This window comes from Sus scrofa, chromosome 9 (genome assembly GCF_000003025.6).
Source record: "Sus scrofa isolate TJ Tabasco breed Duroc chromosome 9, Sscrofa11.1, whole genome shotgun sequence".
NCBI classification, from domain to species: Eukaryota; Metazoa; Chordata; class Mammalia; order Artiodactyla; family Suidae; genus Sus; species Sus scrofa.
In genome coordinates this window covers 59,526,702-59,549,005 of record NC_010451.4, presented here as the reverse complement: position 1 = coordinate 59,549,005, position 22,304 = coordinate 59,526,702, and the positions used below count along the sequence as shown (strand labels likewise).

Below are 22,304 nucleotides of genomic sequence, written 5' to 3'. Positions count from 1 at the left end.
GTCTGCCCTGCTCTGTATGGCTTATCTGTCCCCAAAGCCACTTTAGAGAAGAAGCTCATGATGAAGGGGGAATTAGGTCTCTTTCTACAGACATTTATTGGATGCTTACTGAGTGCCAGGCAGGGTACCGACCATTTTACTTGCAGTATTTCATTGAACACTCACAAATACTGTACATGGGTGTTACCATCACTGCATCTATTTATAGATGGGGAAACTAAGAACAATCAAAGTTAAGGGTATTTTGTAAAGCCACCCAGAAGTAGGTTTTAGGGGTAGGATTCAGAGGGACTCCAGTCTCCAAGTTCTGGTCAGACCCACTACCTAGTAAGACAAGGGCTTTTGTTTGACCTACATAGCTGGTAAGTTACAGTAGAAACAAGACTTAAGGGGTTCTGGGAGTTCCCATTGTGGTGCAGCAGAAATGAATCTGACTAGTATCTGTGAGGATGTGTGTTTAATCCCTGGCCCCACTCAGTGGGTTAAGGATCCCATGTTGCTGTGGCTGTGGTGTAGGCCAGCAGCTGTAGCTCCAATTTGACCCATAGCCTGGAAACTTCCATATGCTGAGGGTGTGGCCCTAAAAAAAAAAAAAAAAAAAAAAAAAAAAAAGCCGTAGAATTCCCAGCTCCAGCTCCATCCTCAAACAGTCTTGGAATCTATTTTCAAAAGCTGAGAGGTGACCAAGAAGAGGAAATAGATTGAGACAAACTGAAAACTGAGGAATGGTTCTAAAGTTTAAAATGATGGGGTCTATTTTAATTAACACCCAAGGCAGAGAGGCCTCTAGGTGTGGGGTGAGGGTTCCATGAATCATGTGCCCCCACCCCAATCCAGAGCAGAAAGAGGAAGAATTTTATCATCGCTTTTCCTTTAACAGTGAACTTGGAAGCTGTGCTGTCTTCAATGCTTGGCTTCAGCCTCTTTCCTCCACTGCCAGCCCACCTCTGCATCTGATTGTCTCATTCCATGTTTTACTCACTCGCTCAGCCTCTTCCTCTCTAAACCTGCTCCTTCTGGACTCATCGCCATCACAGGATATTGTGCCAACCCAAACTCAACCCTTTTCTTTTTCTCAATCCCAAGGTCCTAACCCTCAGGAATCCCTCTCTACTGGATTTCCAAAATACACCTCCCACCTTTCCCCATTTCTCCAGCACCATTGTCACTGATACTATTTCTTCCCTCTTCTACCCCTGACCCTCTCCCTGTTCCACTCTGTGCCCTTGCAATCCCTTCTCTTCATGACAAAGTGACATTTTAAAACTCATCGGATCACGTCACCTCCCTGCCTTAAGTTTTCTGAAGTTATTGCATTGCACCAGATCCCTCCAACTAGCATTTTCTATTATAAATCACCCTGAATATCTAGATGTCTATAGGTCTAAGTCAAAGCTTTAGTTGGTACACAGTGCATTTACATCCTTTCATTTGTATCTTTTTATATGTCACAAGTTTTTGTTGCAAGAAAGCGAGAGTTTTACTTATATAATCCTAATTTAGGATTACTAAGCATTTCCAATGTGCCAAGTCCTATGGCAATTATCTCATGAATTGTCACCCTGTATTAATCATATTTTGAGGGTTTTTTAATTCTGTACTTTATGATGCTTTGACATCTTGGAGGCTTGCTAATTCTGGAGAAAATGTCTTCCCCAGGGCTTGCTAATTTCTGGAGATAGCAAACAATTTGCCTTTTGCATGCCTTTCCTATGCAAACCAACCAAACAAGAGGCCACATCCCTACCCTCTACCCAACTCTCACTCACCAAGCCAATGTTTCCCCTGCTCTGAGTTGCCCAGGGCCAGGTACTGGACAATAGAGGTCACATCTAGAGTCCAAGCCTGCCACAATTATCCAAATGATCTATCCCTACGTTTGTTCAAGCTTGCCTGCCCCACCTTTACCAATTCCTTCTCATGGAAGCCACCCTAAAGTCTCTGGACCTTGCTTCTCCTTGTTCTTTCTGCTTTCTGGTGCCTCTCCTGTGGCCCTGCGTGGCATGGTGTCCCCTCTCCTCTTGGGAACACCAAGGAATAATCTCTTCTTCCAGGCTGCTTTTTCCTTGTCTGCTATCTTACTAGACCTTGCAACATAATCTTGAGGACATTTTGCGACAGCCCCAAACCCTATGAAATCGATGAGGCAGGTATTATTAGGCATCAGTCATACAGCTGAAGGGTGGAAGAGGCAGCATCTGAAAGGACAGTCCAGCTACAGAACCAATACCCTTAGCACCCTAATCCATCATCATTTAATTTGTCATCTATATCATCATATATCCAAGAGAGGTGTAACTGGGGGGGGGGGGTCTCCCTATCATGGTACTCAGTCAAGCATTTCGTAGAAATCTCCTGACATAAATTACCTTAGTCCACGTTCATTGCAAAGCTCACTGCCTTCTTTTCTCTTTCTCATTTCAATCTGCTCCGGCCTTCAGTTTACAAACAGATATACTTATCCCTAGCAATACCTCACAGATGAATACAATAGACCCCAAAAACTGTAGACTTGCACAGATTAACACAAAACTCAGACAGACATCTGCAGTGATTTCTGATTCACTAGCCCTTAAGTTCAGCCCATTTATTCACCCACAAATACTGAACTAGGAAGACAACTTAGAGAAGAGAAAGTGAAAGCCCCATTCTCAAGGACCCCAGATACCTATATTTGGGGGGAGTCAGCCCTGATAAAAGGAAAAACAAAACTTTATCCTTTCCTCTAAGGCAGGGTTTGTTGCATGTAATTTATTTATTTTTGTATTTTTAGGGGCGCACACATGGCATATGGAAGTTCCTGGGCTAGGGGTCGAATCAGACCTACAACTGCTGGCCTATGTCACAGTCACAGCAATGTGGGATCTGAGCCACGTCTGCAACCTACACCGCAGCTCACACCAATGCCAGATCCCCAACCCACTGAGTGAGGCCAGGGATCGAACCCACATCTTCATGGATCCTAGTTGGATTTGTTTCCACTGCACCACAATGGGAATTCCTGTTGCGTGTTATGAAGAATACATAATGCCGCATTTCATCCCATCTCTGCCTCTCTCCTTTTCTTGCCCCACCTGTTCTTCTACCTGGAATATTTCATGTTTTCCAACAACTCTTTCCATCTCAAGTGACCCTTCATAGGCCGATTCAGCCTCTGGCAACTGCCCCATCTGTACCTCCTGAGAAGCACTGGAACCAGCATGAGCTGGTCACCTCATCTGTGGGCCTGGCCATCAAGCGGCAGGAGCTTCATGACTTGTATGGCAGCCAGAATCAACCCCATTGCTCCCACCCTTGGGGTTCAAGAAACAAACTCTGTAATTGAAGACTATCATAAGTACAGGCTAAAGCACTAAAAAACCTTTCCAGGCCATGGATAGCAGACAAGACCACCTCAGAGTTTAGAGGATTATGTACAATGTGTATACAGAAAATCCAGTTACACTCAGGTTTTATGGAAAAGAGTGTCATTAAAACTGGCGGGTGATCCCAAAATAAATTTGGCTACTCTCTGAGGCCTTGCCTCCCCTCTCAGCATCATTACCCCTCTCAGCCACAGAGCCCAGGAGGTCACACATGAATGTTCTGCCTATTCCTTCATTTACTAATGTCTGCTTTCTGGGAAGGAGCTGTTACGTACTTTCAATCTTTTAAAACTTTTATAAAATGTTAAGTTTTTAAAGTTTTAATAAAACTATGACAAGTACGTTTTCTCCCTGAGGTATGATGCTCTAATTAAACACTTTAGACCTAAGATGTATGGGTTACTTTTTTACAGGTGCGGGGCATGGGCAGTATTGATTTATTGATAGTATTAATCACAGTATAGCACACAGCAGTTTTGTATTTATTTGTGTCCAGACCTTTGTGACTGAGAGCAGGGAGCATACCCCTGTGCCCTTCAGCAACTAACACAAATAATAAGTGTCTAAAGTTTATTTTTGTACTGCATTTCATTGGAACAATTGTTCAGAAGCCCAGACTAACAAAGATTTGAGAAAGAGTACAGTAAAGCAAAAAAGCACGTGGGGACCACTAAATTATGGAACGATGGTAGGGGCCACACAATAGGGGTGGCTTTTGCCAGGGGAAAGGAGAAAAGAGAACCCAGGGAAAGCTTGAGCTTGTCCGTTCTTAAGGGAAAGAAACACATCTGTGCTCCCAAAAAACTGGAAGGCTGGGCTCTAAAAAATGCCCTATCACCCATCTCTCCGGGTACCACTTCCATGGTGTGACCAGAAAGCCACAGATAGGTTTTGAAAATGTCTTTATACTATTTGGGATAGCACTGTGTTTTTTCCAGCTCTTGCCTTTTTTTTTTTTTTTTTTTTTTTTTACAATCCGATCCTTGGGTAGTAAAGTAGAACAGGACGATCTTGCATGTTGTGCGATAAGAAGAAATTTCGAATTGCCAGTTTAAGAGAGAGAGAGAGAGAACAAGTCAAGGGCCAGCAGTATTTCCAAGGTGGGATGGGTCAGCGGAGCAGAAAGCGCTCCATGCGAGCTCTGTCCCGGGAGGGGACTGTAGCTGGGCCAAATGGAAAAGGGGCAGCAGAGTGAAGGACGCGCACAGCGGGGCAGCTTCCCGGCGTGGGAGACGCGGTTGCGCTCACCAGGGCGGGGTTTGGCAACTTCTGCCTCGGCACGGGGAGGGAAGGTGCGAGGAGGCAGTTTTCAATTTGCTGCCGTCCCCGAACTCCCTCCCGCCCTTCCCGCCCTTCCCGCCCGCCCGCACGCAGGGAAACCGCCAAGAGGGGCGCAGTGTTCTCTGGCAAGCGCGGTTTCGGGGGACAGGAGCCTGGTAAGCGGCGGCCTCGGCCCGTGCTGCGCGGCGCAGCGGGGGTTAAGGTGGGCGCCCGCGCCCCTTGCCCGCCGCCCGCCGGGATGTGCGCAGTCCGCCGGCCAGCTCGCCAGCTCGCTCGCTCGGCGCGGGCACCGCGAAGAGCTGCGGTCATTGCTGGAGCTGCTGCCATGACAACCCCAGCGGTCGGGGCCCAAGCGCGTCGGGGCTGCTCCCCGGAGGCCGGCGGCGCGGAGGCCGGGGGCGGCCCCTGAGCGTGGCGTCCGCGCGTCCCCGCGCCCCGTGCCGCGTCCCCGGAGAGGCGGGCGCGCCGTCCGCCAACTCCCCGTGCGCCAGAGCCTGCGCCGCCCGCGCTCCGCGGGCCGGGCTGGCCGCCAGACGCTGCCCCGGCTGCGGCGAGGACGCCACGGTACCAGCGGAGGATCCTCGGGCTCGGCGGCTGCGGGTCCCCGCTGTGGAACTTTTTACCGCCTTTGCGTTCCAGATTGGAGACTCGGGCTGGTTTCTAAATACATCTGTACATATGTGTGAGCTAATAAAACATTTTCTCCTCTCCTTGAAGCGGCAGCTTTTTATGACATCTCCTTTATGTCAGAGACACTTGCCTTGCTTCTTTGGGTTATAAACTTTTGATGCCAGACCTCGGCAGGACGTGCCCAACTGAATGTTAAAGTAGCATCTCGAAGAGAGGCAGAGCCAGAGCAATCTGTGACCTTCATCCCTGCTCCTTCCTTCCTCTCCCTTCCCGGCTGCCTCCCTCCTCCCCAGGGGAGCGTCAAGAAAGCTCTTTTTGGATGCAGGAGGGGGCATCTGGTTCTGCTAGGCTGGAAAGCTGAGGCAGGATTTGAGGAAGAATCATTAGACTCGGGAGAGGCTGGACTCTGCTGCTCCTTTCCCTCTCCGCTTCTGGCTCGCTCCAGCCCTTTCCTCTACCCCCGCACGGCTGCCCGAGACCCGCCGGCGTGCGGGGCGGGGGACGAGGACCTCGCCGGTGCCGGAGTTCTGGGAAGTTGTGGCTGTCGAGGATGGGGGTCTGTGGGTACCTGTTCCTGCCCTGGAAGTGCCTCGTGGTCGTGTCTCTCAGGCTGCTGTTCCTTGTACCCACAGGAGTGCCCGTGCGCAGCGGAGATGCCACCTTCCCCAAAGCTATGGACAACGTGACGGTCCGGCAGGGGGAGAGCGCCACCCTCAGGTAGGGAGCTGTACTTCAGCGGGGGACTGAGCCCCTCGGATGCGATTCCGTGGGAAGGGGCGAGCAGGAGAGAGCAGAGGGCTTGCGTGGGGGACTGGAGCGTGTGAGAGGGCCTTTTGCAGGCCCAAGAGGTGCCCGCTTGGCGTTCAGTGGCGGTTAAGCCCCACTCTCCTGGACAGCTTTGTCATTTGCTGTGGCTTTTCTGATCCCGGATCTTAGGAGTGAGCCCCCCACCCCCCAGGTCCGTGCTTGGGACTCCGTGTATCTGTGAGGCCATGTCCTGTTTAGACTCACCTTTGCCTTGGCACGGGGAGGAGAGCCCCGGCGTTGAAATCCTGGGGGCTTAACCTGAGATCACTGTGCCTTGGTGGCTGTCTCAGTTCAGAAGGTATGTGACAAGGTAGGATAGTCCTCCTGGTGGACTGGCTCGCCTCTGTCAGAGATACGTGAAATTTCTGCCTCTGGAATTGCCAGTGCTGGGCCATGGCCCTTTATGAGTCTGCTTAAGAGGCAGCCATGCATGCCAACCCTCTGTGGGCTCCTGGGGCCCCTATTATAAATTATGAGGGCAGTTTTATCTTTGCCAGCTCTGGCTCTGGCCATGGAGAGGAAACATGTAGCTTTTGTGCAACGACAACACTCCTGTGTGAAAAGCACAATAGGAAAGCTTTTTGTTTTACCTTAATGAGTAACAGAGAATCACTTACAGGCTCCAGGCAGAGGGGTGGAGATTCTTGGAATATGAACCTTTGGGGACCAGGCCTGCTGCAGCAGAGACTTTAATAAAAATGCAGCCACCACTTTCCACCAGCTCAGCAGATATCATCTTTTATCCCTTTAATGAGGCAGTTCTGGTCCTCAGAGACAGATTCAGGGACGTCCCAGCTTAACTCTGCTCACAGTGTACACAGGGTGAATGCATTCGCCCTGTCTATGACTTTGATGGTTACGGGGGAAATAAAACACTGTGCCCCAGATTCTGCAGCAAGAAAGCCTGGCTTCTCCAAGGAACAGATGAGGGTGGGACTCCTTTCCCGTTCGTCTCTTGGCTTCCCTGGTTGAACTCTCTCCAACTAGATAAGTCTCCCTCTGGGGAAGAAAAGAAAGACCTCTTGGGGACACCCCCCCCCCGCAACTTGGTCTTCCTTCCTGAGCCTAGGCATTATGGTTGCTTCTTGCCACTTTGGGTGGTCCTCAGTTGAATCTTCTTCTGAGCTCGAGGACAGGTTCTAGAACCCCGTCTGCTCATGCGTGGGACCCCAGGAGGAGAGAAAAAATAGGAGGATGGAAACAGATCTCTTTTCTAGACAGCAGGAGGGAAACCCTCCTGGCCATGAGGGCACCCTCGGGCTGGCCCAGATGAGAGGGAGTGTAACATGCCTACTTCCTCGCCTTAGAGAAATCTCAGGGGTCCACGCCCTGAGATACACGCATGCCAAGGACCAGTCTGCTCAATGTGGGGAAATGATAGGTGGGAAGGGATGTTGCTGCTGGCAAGCACCTCTCTTCATCCTCTAAGCTATGAATGGGGACAAAGGGCCCTAGCATGGAATAAGGTCTCTGGGCTGAAGTTTCCGAAATCCTCTGTCCTCTTCCTGCCCCTGAAAGTTAAACCAGAAACTTAAAAAACTGGAGCTTTCTGCTTTCCAGACTGCAGGAAGACGGTTCCACCAGCAGAGGGCCAGCTTCGCTCTGCCTTGTTTTATTAGCGGCTGGCCTGTTTTCATGATCTTTCAATTCTAATGTTTAGCAGCTGGGCTTCGTAATGGCAATGGGAATAAAAACGGGAAAAGCTGAATAGTTGCTTTTTGTGCTTTGTGGAGAAAAAAAAAAAAAAAAAGCCGTACATGCTTGAGTATAACTGTTGTCTGTTACCTGATGGTGTGCTTTATTTTTTTAAAACTAAGCACATCTTAATGTTGATTTTGCCTCTCCACTTCTGTATGATTTGCCCTGAAATAGAGAAATGCAGTGCATTGTTCCCATTTTAATCCTTCTATAGCCTCCTGTCATTTTTTTCTCTTTTATTACACTTTCCTTCATTTTTATCAGATGCCTCCATTGTATATGCTTTTGATTGTGATTCATTCCTTTTTTTTTCTTTCATGAATTAATTCTGATTCCGTGATTTTTTTTAATGTTCTGATTTCACTACTATCACAATGTTTCTTAAAATAGTGTGAGTAGTTCCTGCCGATTTCTGGGGTCTCCATCTCCCCCTCTTCTGTTTTCATGTGCCTTTGGTTTATTGGCCAGGCAGCTGTGTGCTGGTCTCAATGAAAACCTTGTTTGTCAGGACTCAGAGGGGAAGCCCAGGCTCCAGTCTCTGGAAGCCCATGGCCTCAACCTCAGATAGATATAGTATTCTGTGTTGTTTGTTGCTTTTAAAAAATTGTAATTCTTAAGTGTGATCTCTTTAGTCTCTTTAAAGGGGTTCCACTGGGAATTCAGTGTGTGGGAATTGAGTGTTCTGAGTGCATCAAATGTTCAGAAAGCCTTGAAAAAATGATGTGATCCGCAGGCCCATCAGCCACGGCAAGTGTTTTCGAATGTGGCTGCCCTGGATCAAAGTAGCCCAAGCTTGTTTCTAAATCTTGAATGAAGTCACACGGGAGGCCAAAGACCTACCAAGAGAAGCAAAAGAATAGAGAAAGCTGGGTCTTCCTTTGAAATTACCAATGAGAAATTGCCCGGCTTAGAGAAGGACCATCTCTGTCCCTGAAGATATGTTTTGTGGTGACAGGTCTTTGATTGTGTTGAGGGAAGTGAGGTGCCAAAGAGGACACTGAAGTTTTGAGCGTGGATGGAACTCATTTCATGTAAGCGAGGCAATCTTATCTTCCACATAACTCCTTCACAGGGCTACTTGAAAAGTAAAAATAATTATGTGAATATTGAGTTATTTTGCCTTCTTGGAAGAGAGATGATATGGAAAATGAGGGTGGTATTCATGATGTCTGAATTATAGCTTCTATGAATCTGATTTGAATTCATTATTACAAATGGGCCCTCTTGGCCAGAATCATTTCATTACAATTATCTGCTGTTGGGTTGGAAATGCCCTGTGCCTTTCCATTAGATTAGATATGACAAGGATCTCGAAGTCCCTGTGTCTGAATCATTGCCCATGTCAGGAAAGGAGGCCAGAACGCTCAATGTGGTCAGCTGGTGTCCATTAGGCTATTTCAGTTACACGATGATTGCCAGATGTGCTTTCGTCCTGCGCCTCCATCTCCTCTAAATTTGCTTTGGTTCCTCAGTGAGACCACATCAGCTGTGCCCACATTTCTAAGGGGTGGTGTGGTGTGATAGAGGTAGGAATTGTTATAACTGTTGCACTCAATGGGAAAAGTTCCCACCAACAGGGCAGGTGTTTTGTTTTGGTTTTTGGTTGTTTTGTTTTGGTTTCGGGTTTTTTTGCTTTTTTTTTTTTTTTTTTTTTTTTTTTTGGTGTGACAGGATAATCAGTCTTGCTGATCCAGGCTTGCTGATCTGGGATTATGGCTTAAAAACTCTCTTCTCAAATACTCTTGCATTTTCATTTGGAGTTCTGCGCTAATCCGTTTAGAACCAAGTATTTGAGGGTTAACTACTGCCAAGGAATAATCTGAGCAGCAGGATTTTGCCAAAGCGACGGGGCCCTTGTTGTTTGCCAGGATGTTTTTCTATCTTTTGCACTTACTATCAGCAGCTTTTCTTTGTGTATACATCAGAAAATTCAGAATAGCTCCTAGTTATTATTATTATTACTATTTTTGGCACCCACGGCATATGTGAGTTCCCGGGCCAGGGATTGCATCTAAGCTGCAGCTGCCGTTTATGCCATAGCTGCGGCAACACAGGATCCTTAAACCACAGTGTCACAGAGAAAGTGCTAGACCCTTAGCCTGCTACGCCATAGTGGGAACTCCCAGAAATGCTGCTAGGTTATTTAGAACAAGTCCCCAGCATATGCATTTCATTGTTTAAGCTGCCTGCACTGAATGAGGACTTGGATCCATGGGAAGACTTCCCTTTTGCCCTGGGACAGTGGAGATGTAGCCACTGAAGCCAGCATAAGCCCATAGGAGCCCTTCTGGTTGCAGGGCTAACTGAGTCTGGGCTGGAGTTAGCTGAGATGCTTGCTAAACATTCCACAGCTGGGATCTCAGACCAATGATAGCAAAATGTCTGGATCTGAGCACTTTTAAGATCTTTTCCAGTATTTGTAATGCTGAGAACCACTTCCCCAGAGCCTTTTCCTGCCCCAGAGCATCGGAGCAAGTCTGGTCTCCAGTGACCCTGCCTGCACGTATATGTCCCCTGCAAGCCTGCAGGTACCTCACCACTCACAGCCACCTTAGTGCCCGAGTAAAAAAGAATGGAATGCAGGGCCCCGAGGACCCTCCTGGGTGTGAGTCTTCTTCTGCCACTCCCTAGCTACCTGACTTCAGCACTGCTGTTCATTTCTGTGCACTCACTCGAGTATCTGCCCTGCCAATAGCCCCAGGTGGGAGGAAGAGGAGGGTGTTCTGGCTCTGGAGCCACATGGATGTGCAGCTTGTTGCAGGAGCTAATGAGGCCTCCCTGGGGACTGCCAGGGGATACTCTCGCCTCCTTCCATTTCTGCCTGCTCTCCTTCTTCCCTCCCGCCCCACCCACATACAGAGTTTGAGCAGGAGCGGTCCTCTCCCAGGTCCACTCAGCACCTGCTTTCTGCTTGAGGTCAGGAGCCACCCTGGGTCTGAGTTCCCAGCACACTTGCTGCAGAGCTTTGTTCTGACAGGACTGGTCACCGAGCCTGGTCTGGGTTAGCCTGTGAGTTCCTGCAGGTCAGCAGCCGTGTCTTAGATATTAAGCACAGACATCATCGTAGATGCTAAGGGTTAAGTAAGTTTATGCTTTTTTTTTTTTGGTTTTTAGGGCCGCACTTGCGGCATATAGAAGTTCCTGGGATAGGGGTCGAATTGGAGCTACAGCTGCCAGCCTATGCCACAGCCACAGCAACGCAGGATCTGGGCTGCGTCTGTGACCTACACCCCGGCTCACGGCAACACCAGATCCTTAACCCCCTGAGTGAGGCCGGGGATTGAACCCGCATCCTCATGGTTCCTAGTCGGGTTTGTTAAGGAACTCCAGATAGTTTATGTTTTAATCCATCTCACAGGTGCCCAGTCTCTCATAATGGACTCTTTCCTCCACAGCAATGAAGCACTTACGTCCAAAGGGTTTCCTTCCCTTCAAAATATAGTACCTGGACATTCAGGCAGGCAATTGGTTAGAGACCTTGGCAGCCTGAGGGACTTGAATTCTGCATAAATCACTTGCCAGAGGGGACAGTAGAGTCCCCAGTGATCCCCATCTGACCTGAAACTATGCGAAGGGCTTCACCAAGCCCCCGAGGACAAGATAAGGAGTGAAGCTGAGGGATCTTAGCAGAAGTTGAATAACTGACTAGTCGTGAGGCTGCGGAGATCTGCCCCACTGTGGGGAGACACACAGAGAAAGGCGAGTAGGGCAGACAGGCCACCCAGGTTTTCTGCCCAGGAAGCTGGCGTGTCCCCGATTGGGAATGGCTGCTGGGATCTAGCCAGCCTGGACGTGAAGGGCTGGCTAGCCTGATAGAGTGTAGATCACCGATTGGTGGGAACACATCTGCATCTCTGGCACACAGGCCACATGCCAAAGCTGGGGGTGGGAGGAGGGATTTTCAAGCCTTCAGGACTCTGGGACTTTCAGAACTGCTCTAGACAACTCACAGCTCTGATCTATGCCTTGTTGTTCATTTGCTGGCTTTTAAGTGAATTTGACCACTGGGTTCAGTTTAGCCCTTGGCCTGCTGACTGTGCTTACTCTGTGGCCAGCTCAGGGTGGGGCGGGGGTGGGGTAGCACTGGGCAGCCCCTGTTACAGATCTGATGGGGTCCAGCATGAGATGCAGTGGACAGAAAGAGCCACCTCGGCTTCCCCAGGGAGGACTTTTAACATCATCATTAATGGGAAGAACCTTCACAATCATGAGGTGAGAAGCAAGAATTAAGGTCTGAGATGTGTTTAGGGCTGGCAGAAATGTGTGTCACCTGTTAAGTTAGCAACTACATGTTCACCTGTCTTGATTTTTTTTTAATCCCCTCATGAGCGCCCCAGATTATCTCAGGTTCATCTGTTGGTTTATTATTTGGAAGATGCTTTTGCTGAGGTTGGGTCTAGTTGAGTTGGGGAGGCAGTTGGCATGCGGGCATCATGCCGAGAGCCTGCCTGCTAAGGCCCTTCCCACCTTCCAGCCATGAGCCCCTCCTGGACCTTCTGGCACCTGGTGCATCTTTTTAAGATGGGGAAAATTGAAGTTACGATGTTTCTGCCACTCTGACCACATGCTGCCTCAAGCTGTGTCATTTCCTCGGCACAGAGGGTTAGAGACAGGCAGCTCTCTGAGCCTGTCCACCCTCCTGATGGAATCACACCACAGACCCTTCAATAAAATCTGCATGAGTGGTGGGGGGGGAGGAGTACACATACAAACCATCATCCATAATTTACTGTGTGTAAGATGCCAGGCCAACTACTTATCATTTCACATAATTTTCAGAATATTAGGATCCTGTCCGGGAGGAAGATACTTTCTTCTACCCTTCTAGGGTCTCCTGGCTGGTCTAAAAATCGATTGACATGAGACAGATGAACAGGAGACAGTCAAACAAATATTGAATGACATATACCCATGGAAGAGACCCAGGAGAACTGCCTCCACAACGTGGCCAAAACCCTCACCCTAAATACCATCTTCAGCTAAAGACAAAAGAGGATGTTGGGGGGTAGAGGTTTGGGCTTCAAAGAGGAGAAGGGCAACTTGCAAGAGATGGAAGAGCCAATGTTTGGTGAATAAGTGTTTGCTGGGCCAGGCCGAATGATGGACACAGAGAGGGCCCTGGTCTCCAGGAGTTTTCCTGTGACCCCTGGCCCTTATTCCTTGCACTCATCTCTCTATTCCTGTACGAGGCCCTGTCTAAATTCCTCCAGCAGTGAAGGGAAGGTCAGAGTTTCTTCCCAAGTCTTTTGAACCTTGATTGTTTTCACCTTGAAATAATCCACATGCCAGAGACATTTTGGGGTGGCACATTTTATTCCCCTGGAGTCCCCAGTTAACAGGCTAGGTGACCGAGTTTTAGAAAGTGAAGGCATTTTGGTCATATGGTTATTATGTGTGAGCATCTGCGTTTTCTCCTAGAATGCCTTTTTTTTCCTTCTTCTGAGTTTTATGGTACCCCCTCTTAGGTGGAGAGAACAGAGGAATTTTCCGTGACCAGTAAGTAAACGCCCTTTCTCTGTTTTCCGGATCAGAATTTGACCACAGGTCAGGGAATCTGCATTTGGTTGAGGGCTGCAGCTGTCCTCTGTCCTGCCCTGAGCAGGGGGTCCCCTTTGCTGTTGAAGGATCATGGGCGCCCTTAGCTTTGACCCTGTACTAAATGCCGCACCCTCCCAGTGTGTGGCCTCCCCCAGCATATGCAATATGTCCCAGGAACCTGCAAGACAAAGCAAGCAAGTCAACTGATGACAAGGACCTCAGTGCCAGAGCAGGTCTCTGAGCACTGTGAGGGAGTGAGTGAGCTGCCTGGAAGGATGCAAAGATGAAAAGTCATATTTTTTTAAATCCTAAAATCCAAGTCATTTCATAATCCCTTCTCCTCATCATGATGCTCATATTTTACTTTAAATCTCAAGGCTGTGGCTTCAACAATCACAGGCTGTCTCTCTCACCTTGCAGCTGACTCAGACCCTACAGGAAGCCATGTGACCCTTTTTGTTCTCCTCTTCTCTGGAGATGGTACATTTTGCTTAAATCAAAGAGATACTGCATGACTTGACCTGGCTTCCCTAAGAGTGCTGATCGATACGATGTGTAAAACTCAGTTTTGAATATTAAACATTTTCAGTGGGTCTGAAGATTTATGGTATCTCAATTAACCAAGTTCCCATTGCATAATAGGAACACAGACGGTTTTAAGTGGATGTTAGGTTTTTTGGCTAGCCCACAGAAGATAATTTAACTCATAATTACCCCAAATGCTACAGACCAGCAATGAAGAATAATAGAAAACCGCGTTGTTGTAGAAGAAGTAATTACACAAAAGAGAAAAAAATGAATATAATTTTCTATGTATCGTGAATGCCAGTGCTAAAGAAAAGTAGGCATAATTACAGGAAGATAATATGGAAACATTTTCCCAAAGACAGTTCTGAATACTTTCAAAAGTTTTGGAGTTTGTATTATTGTTTCTCTTATGCCAAATTTAATTTTAAGATGCCTAGCTTCCCTTTTGTTTGAAGTATGTTTGTCGCTCTGCTAAAGATTAGGGATATTTTCATAAGTCTTAATATAGCAAGGGAGCTAGATCAAGGACATGAAAGACAAAAATGGAAAGGAGAGAAGGAGACTTTTCTGAGGCATCAGGAAGAGCTGAAGGAAGGCAAAGGTTCTGAAGGGGAAGGTTCACATGTGTGCATGTGAGGCCAAAGTAGCCTACGGCGGAATTCCCGAAGACTCCAAGGTGGAGTGGAGGAAGGAGAGGCAGACGGAAGCGGCAGGGTCCCACCCCCGACTGTCCAGGTCACTAGACCACATATACTCAGGTGTGCAGCATCCATCCTAAGTCAAGGCACAAGTGCTTTAGGGCTCAGGTCCTCGCTTGCTGCTAGGATCCAGCTCTCTCTGACCTGTGGTTCTCACCTGCTCCACAGCTGGGGACCCCCCCTTCCTGTCACAGAGCCCTAGACCATGTCCTGCTCCTCTGCCCTGGACCTACCCCAGGCCCTGGGTGATGGAGAGTCCTGCCTTGTTCTGTAAGCAACTCTCCTCCAAGACACCAGCTCCACCCATGACCCCACTCCTGTTGAGCTCCCTGTTCATAGACTTTCCTGTGCTGACTCTTTGCCTGCCTGCCAGAGTGGCCCTTGAGAGACCACCTCATGTGCAGCCAGCAGGTGCCACCACGTCACACCCGCATCTCTGCAGTTAAACCATTTATTCTGTTGTTCTCAGATATGTGGCTTGTGAATGATGCCATCACAACCTGGGGTCTCTTGCTTGCTCTTTTGGCACTCCTCATCATGGATAAAAGGAGAAGCCAGAATCTGGTTCACAAGGAAATGGATCAGTTGAGTGTTTTATTGGAGTGGCAACGCTCACATTGACATAAGTGGCTGTAAGGCACCTGTATGAGAGGAGGACATTGCGAATTCATGGTTGTGCTGTCCTTGGCTTTCTACGCCCTCTCTGAAAAATACTCCCTCCCTCTCCCCACTAGTGTTTGCACTGCTTCCACGCCCTTTATCCAGTGCATTGACAACCTCTCTCCATCTTTGTGCCCCAGTGTCCAGTACAGTACCTGACACGTGGTAGGTGCTTTCAGTTTGTTGAAAAGATGGATGTGCATCCTTTATCTCTGTGCATCCTCCTCTTTCTCACACACAACACATATCTTTTTTTTTTTTTTTTCTAATGAAGATATTCTCATCCATTTTGAAGCAGTTGGAAAGGCACTGACATTACAACCAGAGGTTCTGGCATTTGAGTCCCAGTTGAGATAATGATCTCTCCCTAGATAGTTGGTATTTAACTTGTCCTGTCTCCTCTTGCTTATTATAATTGCAGTATTTTCGAGTTTCACACTGTTCTTACAGCCACTGTCAGGAAGCTGTGAGCAGTTGCAAGGGAGGTGTGCCAGCCGCCTCCCTTTTTATTAAGGTTACAAAATAGAAGATGGCATATTCTGAAGGGTATCTGAAAACTCTAGGGAATGGAAAGAACAAAATGAGTAATCTTCTACAATTGCAGAGGGCATCTCAGGATGAAGGGATTCATGGACCCATTTCTTGGGCTGTCTGAGATGCGGTGGCTTCTATGATGCACTCTCACTGTGAGGTCTTGAATACATCTCTGGAGCACGTGTGCTTCACTCTGCCTGAGTAAGTCTATAGGATCTTCTTAGAGTACATGCCTAGGTTTACAATTGGCTGGTCAATGGGTGCTTAGTGAAATACAAGTTAAAGTATAATCCCTATCGAGAGGTTAAGAACGTAAACTTGGCAGTCAAAAAGATTCAGTTCAAATTCAAGCTCTGCTATTTACTGGATGAATGTGGTCGGATGTGTGGCCAAGTTTCTCTAAGCCTCAATTTCTTTTTTTTTCTTTTTCTTTTTTGTCTTTTTGCCTTTTTTAGGGCTGCTCCCACGGCATATGGAGGTTCCTAGGCTAGGGGTCCAATCGGAGCTGTAGCTGCCGGCCTACGCCAGAGCCACAGCAATGCGGGATCCGAGCCGTGTCTGCAACCTACACCACAGCTCATGGGTATGCCGGATCCTTAACCTATTGAGCGAGGCCAGGGATCGAACCCACAACCCCATGGTTCCTAGTCAGATTCGTTAACCACTGTGCCACGATGGGAATGCCTAAGCCTCAATTTCTTGATTAAAAAAAAAAAGGTGGGGGCTGTCTGCCCACTTCACTGGGTTATTGGGGAGGAATACATGGCATCAAGGTTGTGAGAGCTTGGAGTGAAGTCTAACATGTAGCAAGTTCACAGTAAACAGGAACATTAATGTTTTTAAAAAAAGAAGTCACTGAATTCACAATTTAAACAACTAGCTTTTACTGACTGCTCTGTCAAGCCCCATTCTATACGGCATGGAAATTATAGAGTTGAGCTCATCCCAGACTCTCCTCTTTAAACACTCACATCTAGTGAATATATTAGCAGAATAAAGGTCCCATAGATCAGGAAGTGGGGAGGGGGAGGAAAGAGAGGAAGAAGAAGGGAGGAGGGAATTTACATAAAATGCACCGTGTTCTGCGTTTACTCAGACAAACTTGGGCATTCACATTCACCAGTGTAACCACCACGCTGAAAGGTACAGAATGTTTGTTTTTTATGGTCCTCTATGCTCTCTCTTTTATTGTGGTCAAATATGCATAACCTGAAGTTTATCATTTTAACCACTTTTCAGTATACAATTCTGTGGCATTTAAATACATTCACATTTTGTGCCACAACCATCCATCTCCAGAACCTTTATCATCTTTCTGAGACTCTGTCGTCATTCAACACGAACTCCCCATCCACTCACAGCCCCTGGCAACCACCATTCTGCTTTCTTTCTCTGAATGTGAAGCCTCCAGGGGCCTTATAAACATGGGATCATACAGCATTTGTCCTTTTGTGGCTGCCTTATTTCTCTTGGCCTAGTGTCTTCAAGGTTTATCAGTGTTGTCGTGTGTGTCAGGATGTCCTTCCTTCTTAAGGTGGAGTAATATTCAGTTGTGTGTTTATACCACATTTTATTTGTTCATTCCTTTGTTGGTGGGCACTTGGGTGGCCATTGTGAATAATGCTGCTATGGCCATGGGTGTGCAAATATCTGTTCCAGGCCCTGTTTTCAATTCTCTTGGTATATACTCAGAAGTAAAATTGTGTATACCCAGAAGTGGATTGTATGATAATTCTGTGCAACCTTTAGGACACACAATTTCATTTTCCAAGGTGGCTGTGCTGTTTTACATCCCCTCCGACAATGCATAACGATTCCAATTTCTCTTCATCCTTGCTAACCCTTGTTATTTCCAATTTTCTTTATTGTAGTCTTTCTAATGGATGTGAAGTATTATCTTATTGTATCTTAGATTTGCATTTTTTCTAATGATTAGTGATACTGATGTACTTAATGCCCATTTATGTATCTTCTTTAGAGAAATGACTATTCAATTGACTGCCCATTTTTAATCAGGTTGTTGGTCTTTGTTGTTGTTGAGTTATAAGAATTATTTTTATATTCTGAATATTAATGTTTTGTTAGGCATGATTTGCACATGCATTCTTCCATCTGTGGATTGCCTGCTCACTTTGTCAATAATATCTTTTGATGCACAAACATTTTAATTGTGGGGTAATCTATTTTATGTGTTTTTTCTTTTGTTGTTTATGCTTTTGTTGCCCTCACCAAGAAATCACTGCCATGTCATGAAACTTTTCCCTATGTTTTTTCTTTCTTCCTTCCTTCCTTCATTTTCTTTTTCTTTCTTTCTTTCTTCCTTCCTTCATTTTCTTTTTCTTTCTTTCTTTCTTTCTTTCTTTCTTTCTTTCTTTCTTTCTTTCTTCCTTTCTCTTTCTTTCTTCTCTCCTTCCCTCTCTCTCTCTCTCTTTCTTTCTTTCTTTTTTTTGTCTTTTGCCTTTTCTAGGGCTGCTCCCACGGCATATGGAGGTTCCCAGGCTAGGGGTCTAATCAGAGCTGTAGCCACCAGCCTACGCCACAGCCACAGCAACGCCAGATCCAAGCCACGTCTGTGACCTACACCACAGCTCATGGCAACCCGGATCCTTAACCCACTGAGCGAGGCCATAGATCGAACCTGCAACCTCATGGTTCCTAGTCAGATTTGTTTCTGCTGCACCATGACTGGGACCTCCTCCCTATGTTTTCTTAGAAGAGTTTTATGGTTTTAGCTCTTAGGTTTAGTTCTTTGATCCATTTTGAGTTTGTTTTTGTATGTTATGTTATAAGGTAAGAGTCCAACTTAATTTCATTGTGTGAGGATATGCATTTTTCCCAGAATCATTTGTTGAAAAGATTATCTTTCCTTATTGAGCTTCACATCCTTGTTGGAATTTATTTGAATATATATACACCATTTACTTCTGGTATCTCTATGCAATTCCATTAGTTTATATCTGTCTTTATGCCAGTGCCACACTGTTTTGATTACTATAGCTTGGTAGGCATTTTGAAATTAGGAAGTGTGATACTTTTAACTTTTTTCTTTTGCAAGATTGTTTTAGTTATTTGGGATTCCCTGATGTTACATATGAAATTTAGGATGAGTTTTTCTATTCCTACAGAAAAAAAAAAATCCCTGGAGTTTTGATAAGGTTTACATTGAACGTATAGATAGCTTAAAGTAGTGTTTACATCTTAACGACACTAAATCTTTTAGCCCTTAAATATGGATGTCTTTTCATTAATTTTTTTCTTTAATTTCTTTCAGAAATATTTTGTAGTTTTCAGTGTACAGGTATTTCACCTCCTTGGTTTGGTTTATTCAAATATTTTTTAATGTTATTATGAAGTGACTTGTTTCTTAATTTCCTTTTTGGATTGTTCATTGTTAGTGCATAGAAACAGTATTAATTTCATATCCTATAATTTTGCTGAATTCATGTATTAGCTCTAAAATTTTCTTGTGGAATCTTTAGGATTTCTAGTATGTAAGATTATGCCATATGGAAACAGAGATAGTTTGACTAGTTCTTCTCCAATTTGGATGCCTTTTAGTTATTTTTCTTGACTAATCGCCCTGGCTAGGGCTTTTAGTACTCTGTGTATAGAAGTGATGAAGGCAGGCATCCTTACCTTGTTCCTGACATTAGAAGGAACTATTTAGTTTTTCATCATTCAGTATGATGTTAGATTATGGGTATTTCATATATGGCCTTTATTATGTTGATGTAGTTTCCTTTTATTCCTAGTTTGTCGAGTTTTTTTTTTTTTTTAATCACAAAAAAGTGTTGAATGTTATGAAATGTTTTTCTCCATCAACTACACAAATTTTAAAAATTTCATTCTGCTAATATGGTCTCTTCATTGATTGATTTGTATGTGTTCAAGCATCCTTGTATTCCAGTAATACATTCCACTTGTTTATGGTATATGATCTTTTAATATCTTGTTGAATTCAGTTTGCTCATACAGTTGACCCTTAAAGAAGGTAGCCTTGAACTGCGTGGGTCCACTTACACATGAATTTTTTGGCAATAGTAAATACTATAGTATGGCATGATTTGTGGTTGCCTGAATCTGCAGTTGCAAAACCAAAGATACAGAGGAGTCAAACCTTATATGTGGAGGGCTTGGCTATAAATTATGTGCAGATTTTCAGCTGCATGAAGGGTCAGCACCCCAACCCCCATGTTGTTCAAGGGTCAACTGTATATTTTTAAAGTTTGTTGCATCAGTGGTCATAAGGGATATTGGTCTGTAGTTTACTTTTTTTGTGGCATCTTTCTCTGGCTTTGGTATTAGGGTGATACTGGCCTCACAGAATGAGTTCAGAAGTGTTCCCACCTCCTCAGGCTTTTTTTGAAAGAGTGAGAATGACCATTGTCAATTCTTCAAATGCTTGGTAGAATTCATCAGTGAATCCAGCTGGTCTTGAGTTTTTCTTTGTGGGAAGATTTTTGATTGCTGATTCAACTTCCTTACTAGTTATGTATCTGTTCAGATTTTCTGTTTCTTCATGATTTATTTGTTTTTGTTTTGTTTAACATTTTATGATTGCACTCAAAGCATGTGGAAGTTCCCAGGCCAGGGATTGAATCTGCACCACAGCTTTGACCTATGCTGCAGCTGGGACACTCACTATGCTGGGCCAGGTATTGAACCCACACCTCTAGAGTGACCCGAGCCACTGCAGTTGGATTCTTAACCCACTGCACCACGACAGAAACTCCATGATTTATTTCTTAGAGGCTATATTTTTTTCTAGGAATTTACCCATTTTACATAGATATCCAATTTGTTGACTTAGTGTTGTTCAGAGTACTTTCTTATGATCTTTTCAATTTCTTTAGTATCCCTTCTTTCATTTTTTTAAAATTTTATATGTGTTTTCTATCTCTTGCCCCCTTTTCTCTTAGTAAATCCAGATAAAGGTGTGTTAATTTTATTAATTTGTTCAAAGAACTAACTTCCAGTTTTGATGATTCTATTTTATCTATTTTCAGTTTCACTGGTCTCTGCTCTAACCTTTGTTGTTTCCTTCCTTTTGTTAATTTTGTGTTTAGTTTGAATAGAAGTCTAGGCAACTGCTTTCCTTAAGCTACACTGCACTGCAGATGGGTAGAGAAAGAAGGTATAAAAACACATGAAATATCTTGTCTTTACTGATTTCCAGAGCCCCTATAAAGTTATTATTTTCAGTTTCCAATTGGTTATTTAATGTTTCTGTGGGTAAACAAAGGCTTTGAGCTTCCTAGGCTGTCATCTTGCTGCCATTTCTACTATGCCCTTTTGAAGTCAATCTTCCAGCCTTGGGCAGACACCAGTCTCCTCTCTGACAACATAGATTAAATTTGTTCTATAATTTCATATAAATGGAATAATACTATATTATGCAGTACTTCTTTATATTCAAAAATTTTCCTTCAAGATAATGTATTTGAGATACCTGCATGTTGTTACTTGTAGTTTATTGCCTTTGATTGTCCAATAGTATTCCATTTCATGATGTACCACACTTGCTTTTCCCATTTACTTGTTGATGGATATTAAGATTGCTTCTAGTTTGGGGGTCTTTATAAGGTACAGAGAATATTTGAGTATGTCTTTATAAGGAAATGTATTTTTGTTGTTCTTCGGAAATGCCTAGGGATAGAAGTATTGAGTCATATGATATGTGTAGGTTTAACTTTAATGAAATAGCCAGGCCATTTTCCAATGTTATTATGCCACTTTATATTCCCACCAGTAATACCTCAGAGCCCCAGCTGCTCCCCAGTCCTAACATTCAGCATTGCAGTTCTTTTTATTTTTTATTTTTATTTGTAGCCATTTTTGTGTATATACAAAGTAGTGTACCATTGTAAAATTTTACTGTGCTTTTCAACATCTTTTGACCTGTTTTTCACATAGGCCAGTCATGTATCTTCCTGTAGATCATGGGTTATTGGTATATTTATCCATCCATTTAATCCTCACATATTTATTGTGAATGCTATATGCCATGTACTATTTTCTGGGGACTGAAATAGAAGCAGGATTACAATGGTGAGCATAAGAGACCAAGCCCCTGACATCATAGAGTTTACATTCTAGGGCAGGAAGATAAATATTAAACATGATAAGCACATTAAAATAGAATGTAATGTAATATAGTGATGTGTGCTCTGAAGAATGATAAAGTAAGTAAATTAAGGCAGACGGGGGCTCTGTGTCTCCTTAGTGTATCCTGAAACTATTTGTATGATGAAAAGGTATTTGAGCAGAAAACTGATCAAAGAGTGGAGTGGTCCAGGCAAATGTCTGGGGAAGAGTTCCAGGGAAGGGGACCAGTGAGGGCAGTAGGTCCCTGGCAAGCATGTGCTTGACACATTCCAAGAACGGTAAGGAGGAAATGCAGTATGGTAAGCAAAAGCATGTTGATAAAACAAGAGAGAGTCATGGACTCTCACAAGAGAAAAACTGAACAAACTAAAAATCATCAATGCTTCTTACATCTATCAGAGAATTGAGACCATAAGCTAACCACCAACCTGGAAACTGGAGGCAGGTGAATACACAGAGT

The 22,304-nt window shown here is 45.1% G+C and overlaps 1 protein-coding gene across 6 annotated transcripts in view; it reads left to right on the top strand.

Annotated features, from left to right (window-relative positions):
• The window catches only part of OPCML (opioid binding protein/cell adhesion molecule like), a 1,103,452-nt gene that overhangs the window by 592,157 nt on the left and 488,991 nt on the right, over positions 1-22,304 (top strand). For 5 of the 6 annotated variants that reach the window (XM_021102357.1, XM_021102356.1, XM_021102355.1 and 2 more), the window contains exon 2: positions 5,909-5,993. In XM_021102357.1, coding sequence (XP_020958016.1) covers positions 5,909-5,993 — 85 coding nt within the window. Of the gene's footprint in view, positions 1-5,118; positions 5,994-22,304 lie in introns of those variants that run through there. The other variant, XM_021102360.1, reaches the window with a different exon arrangement.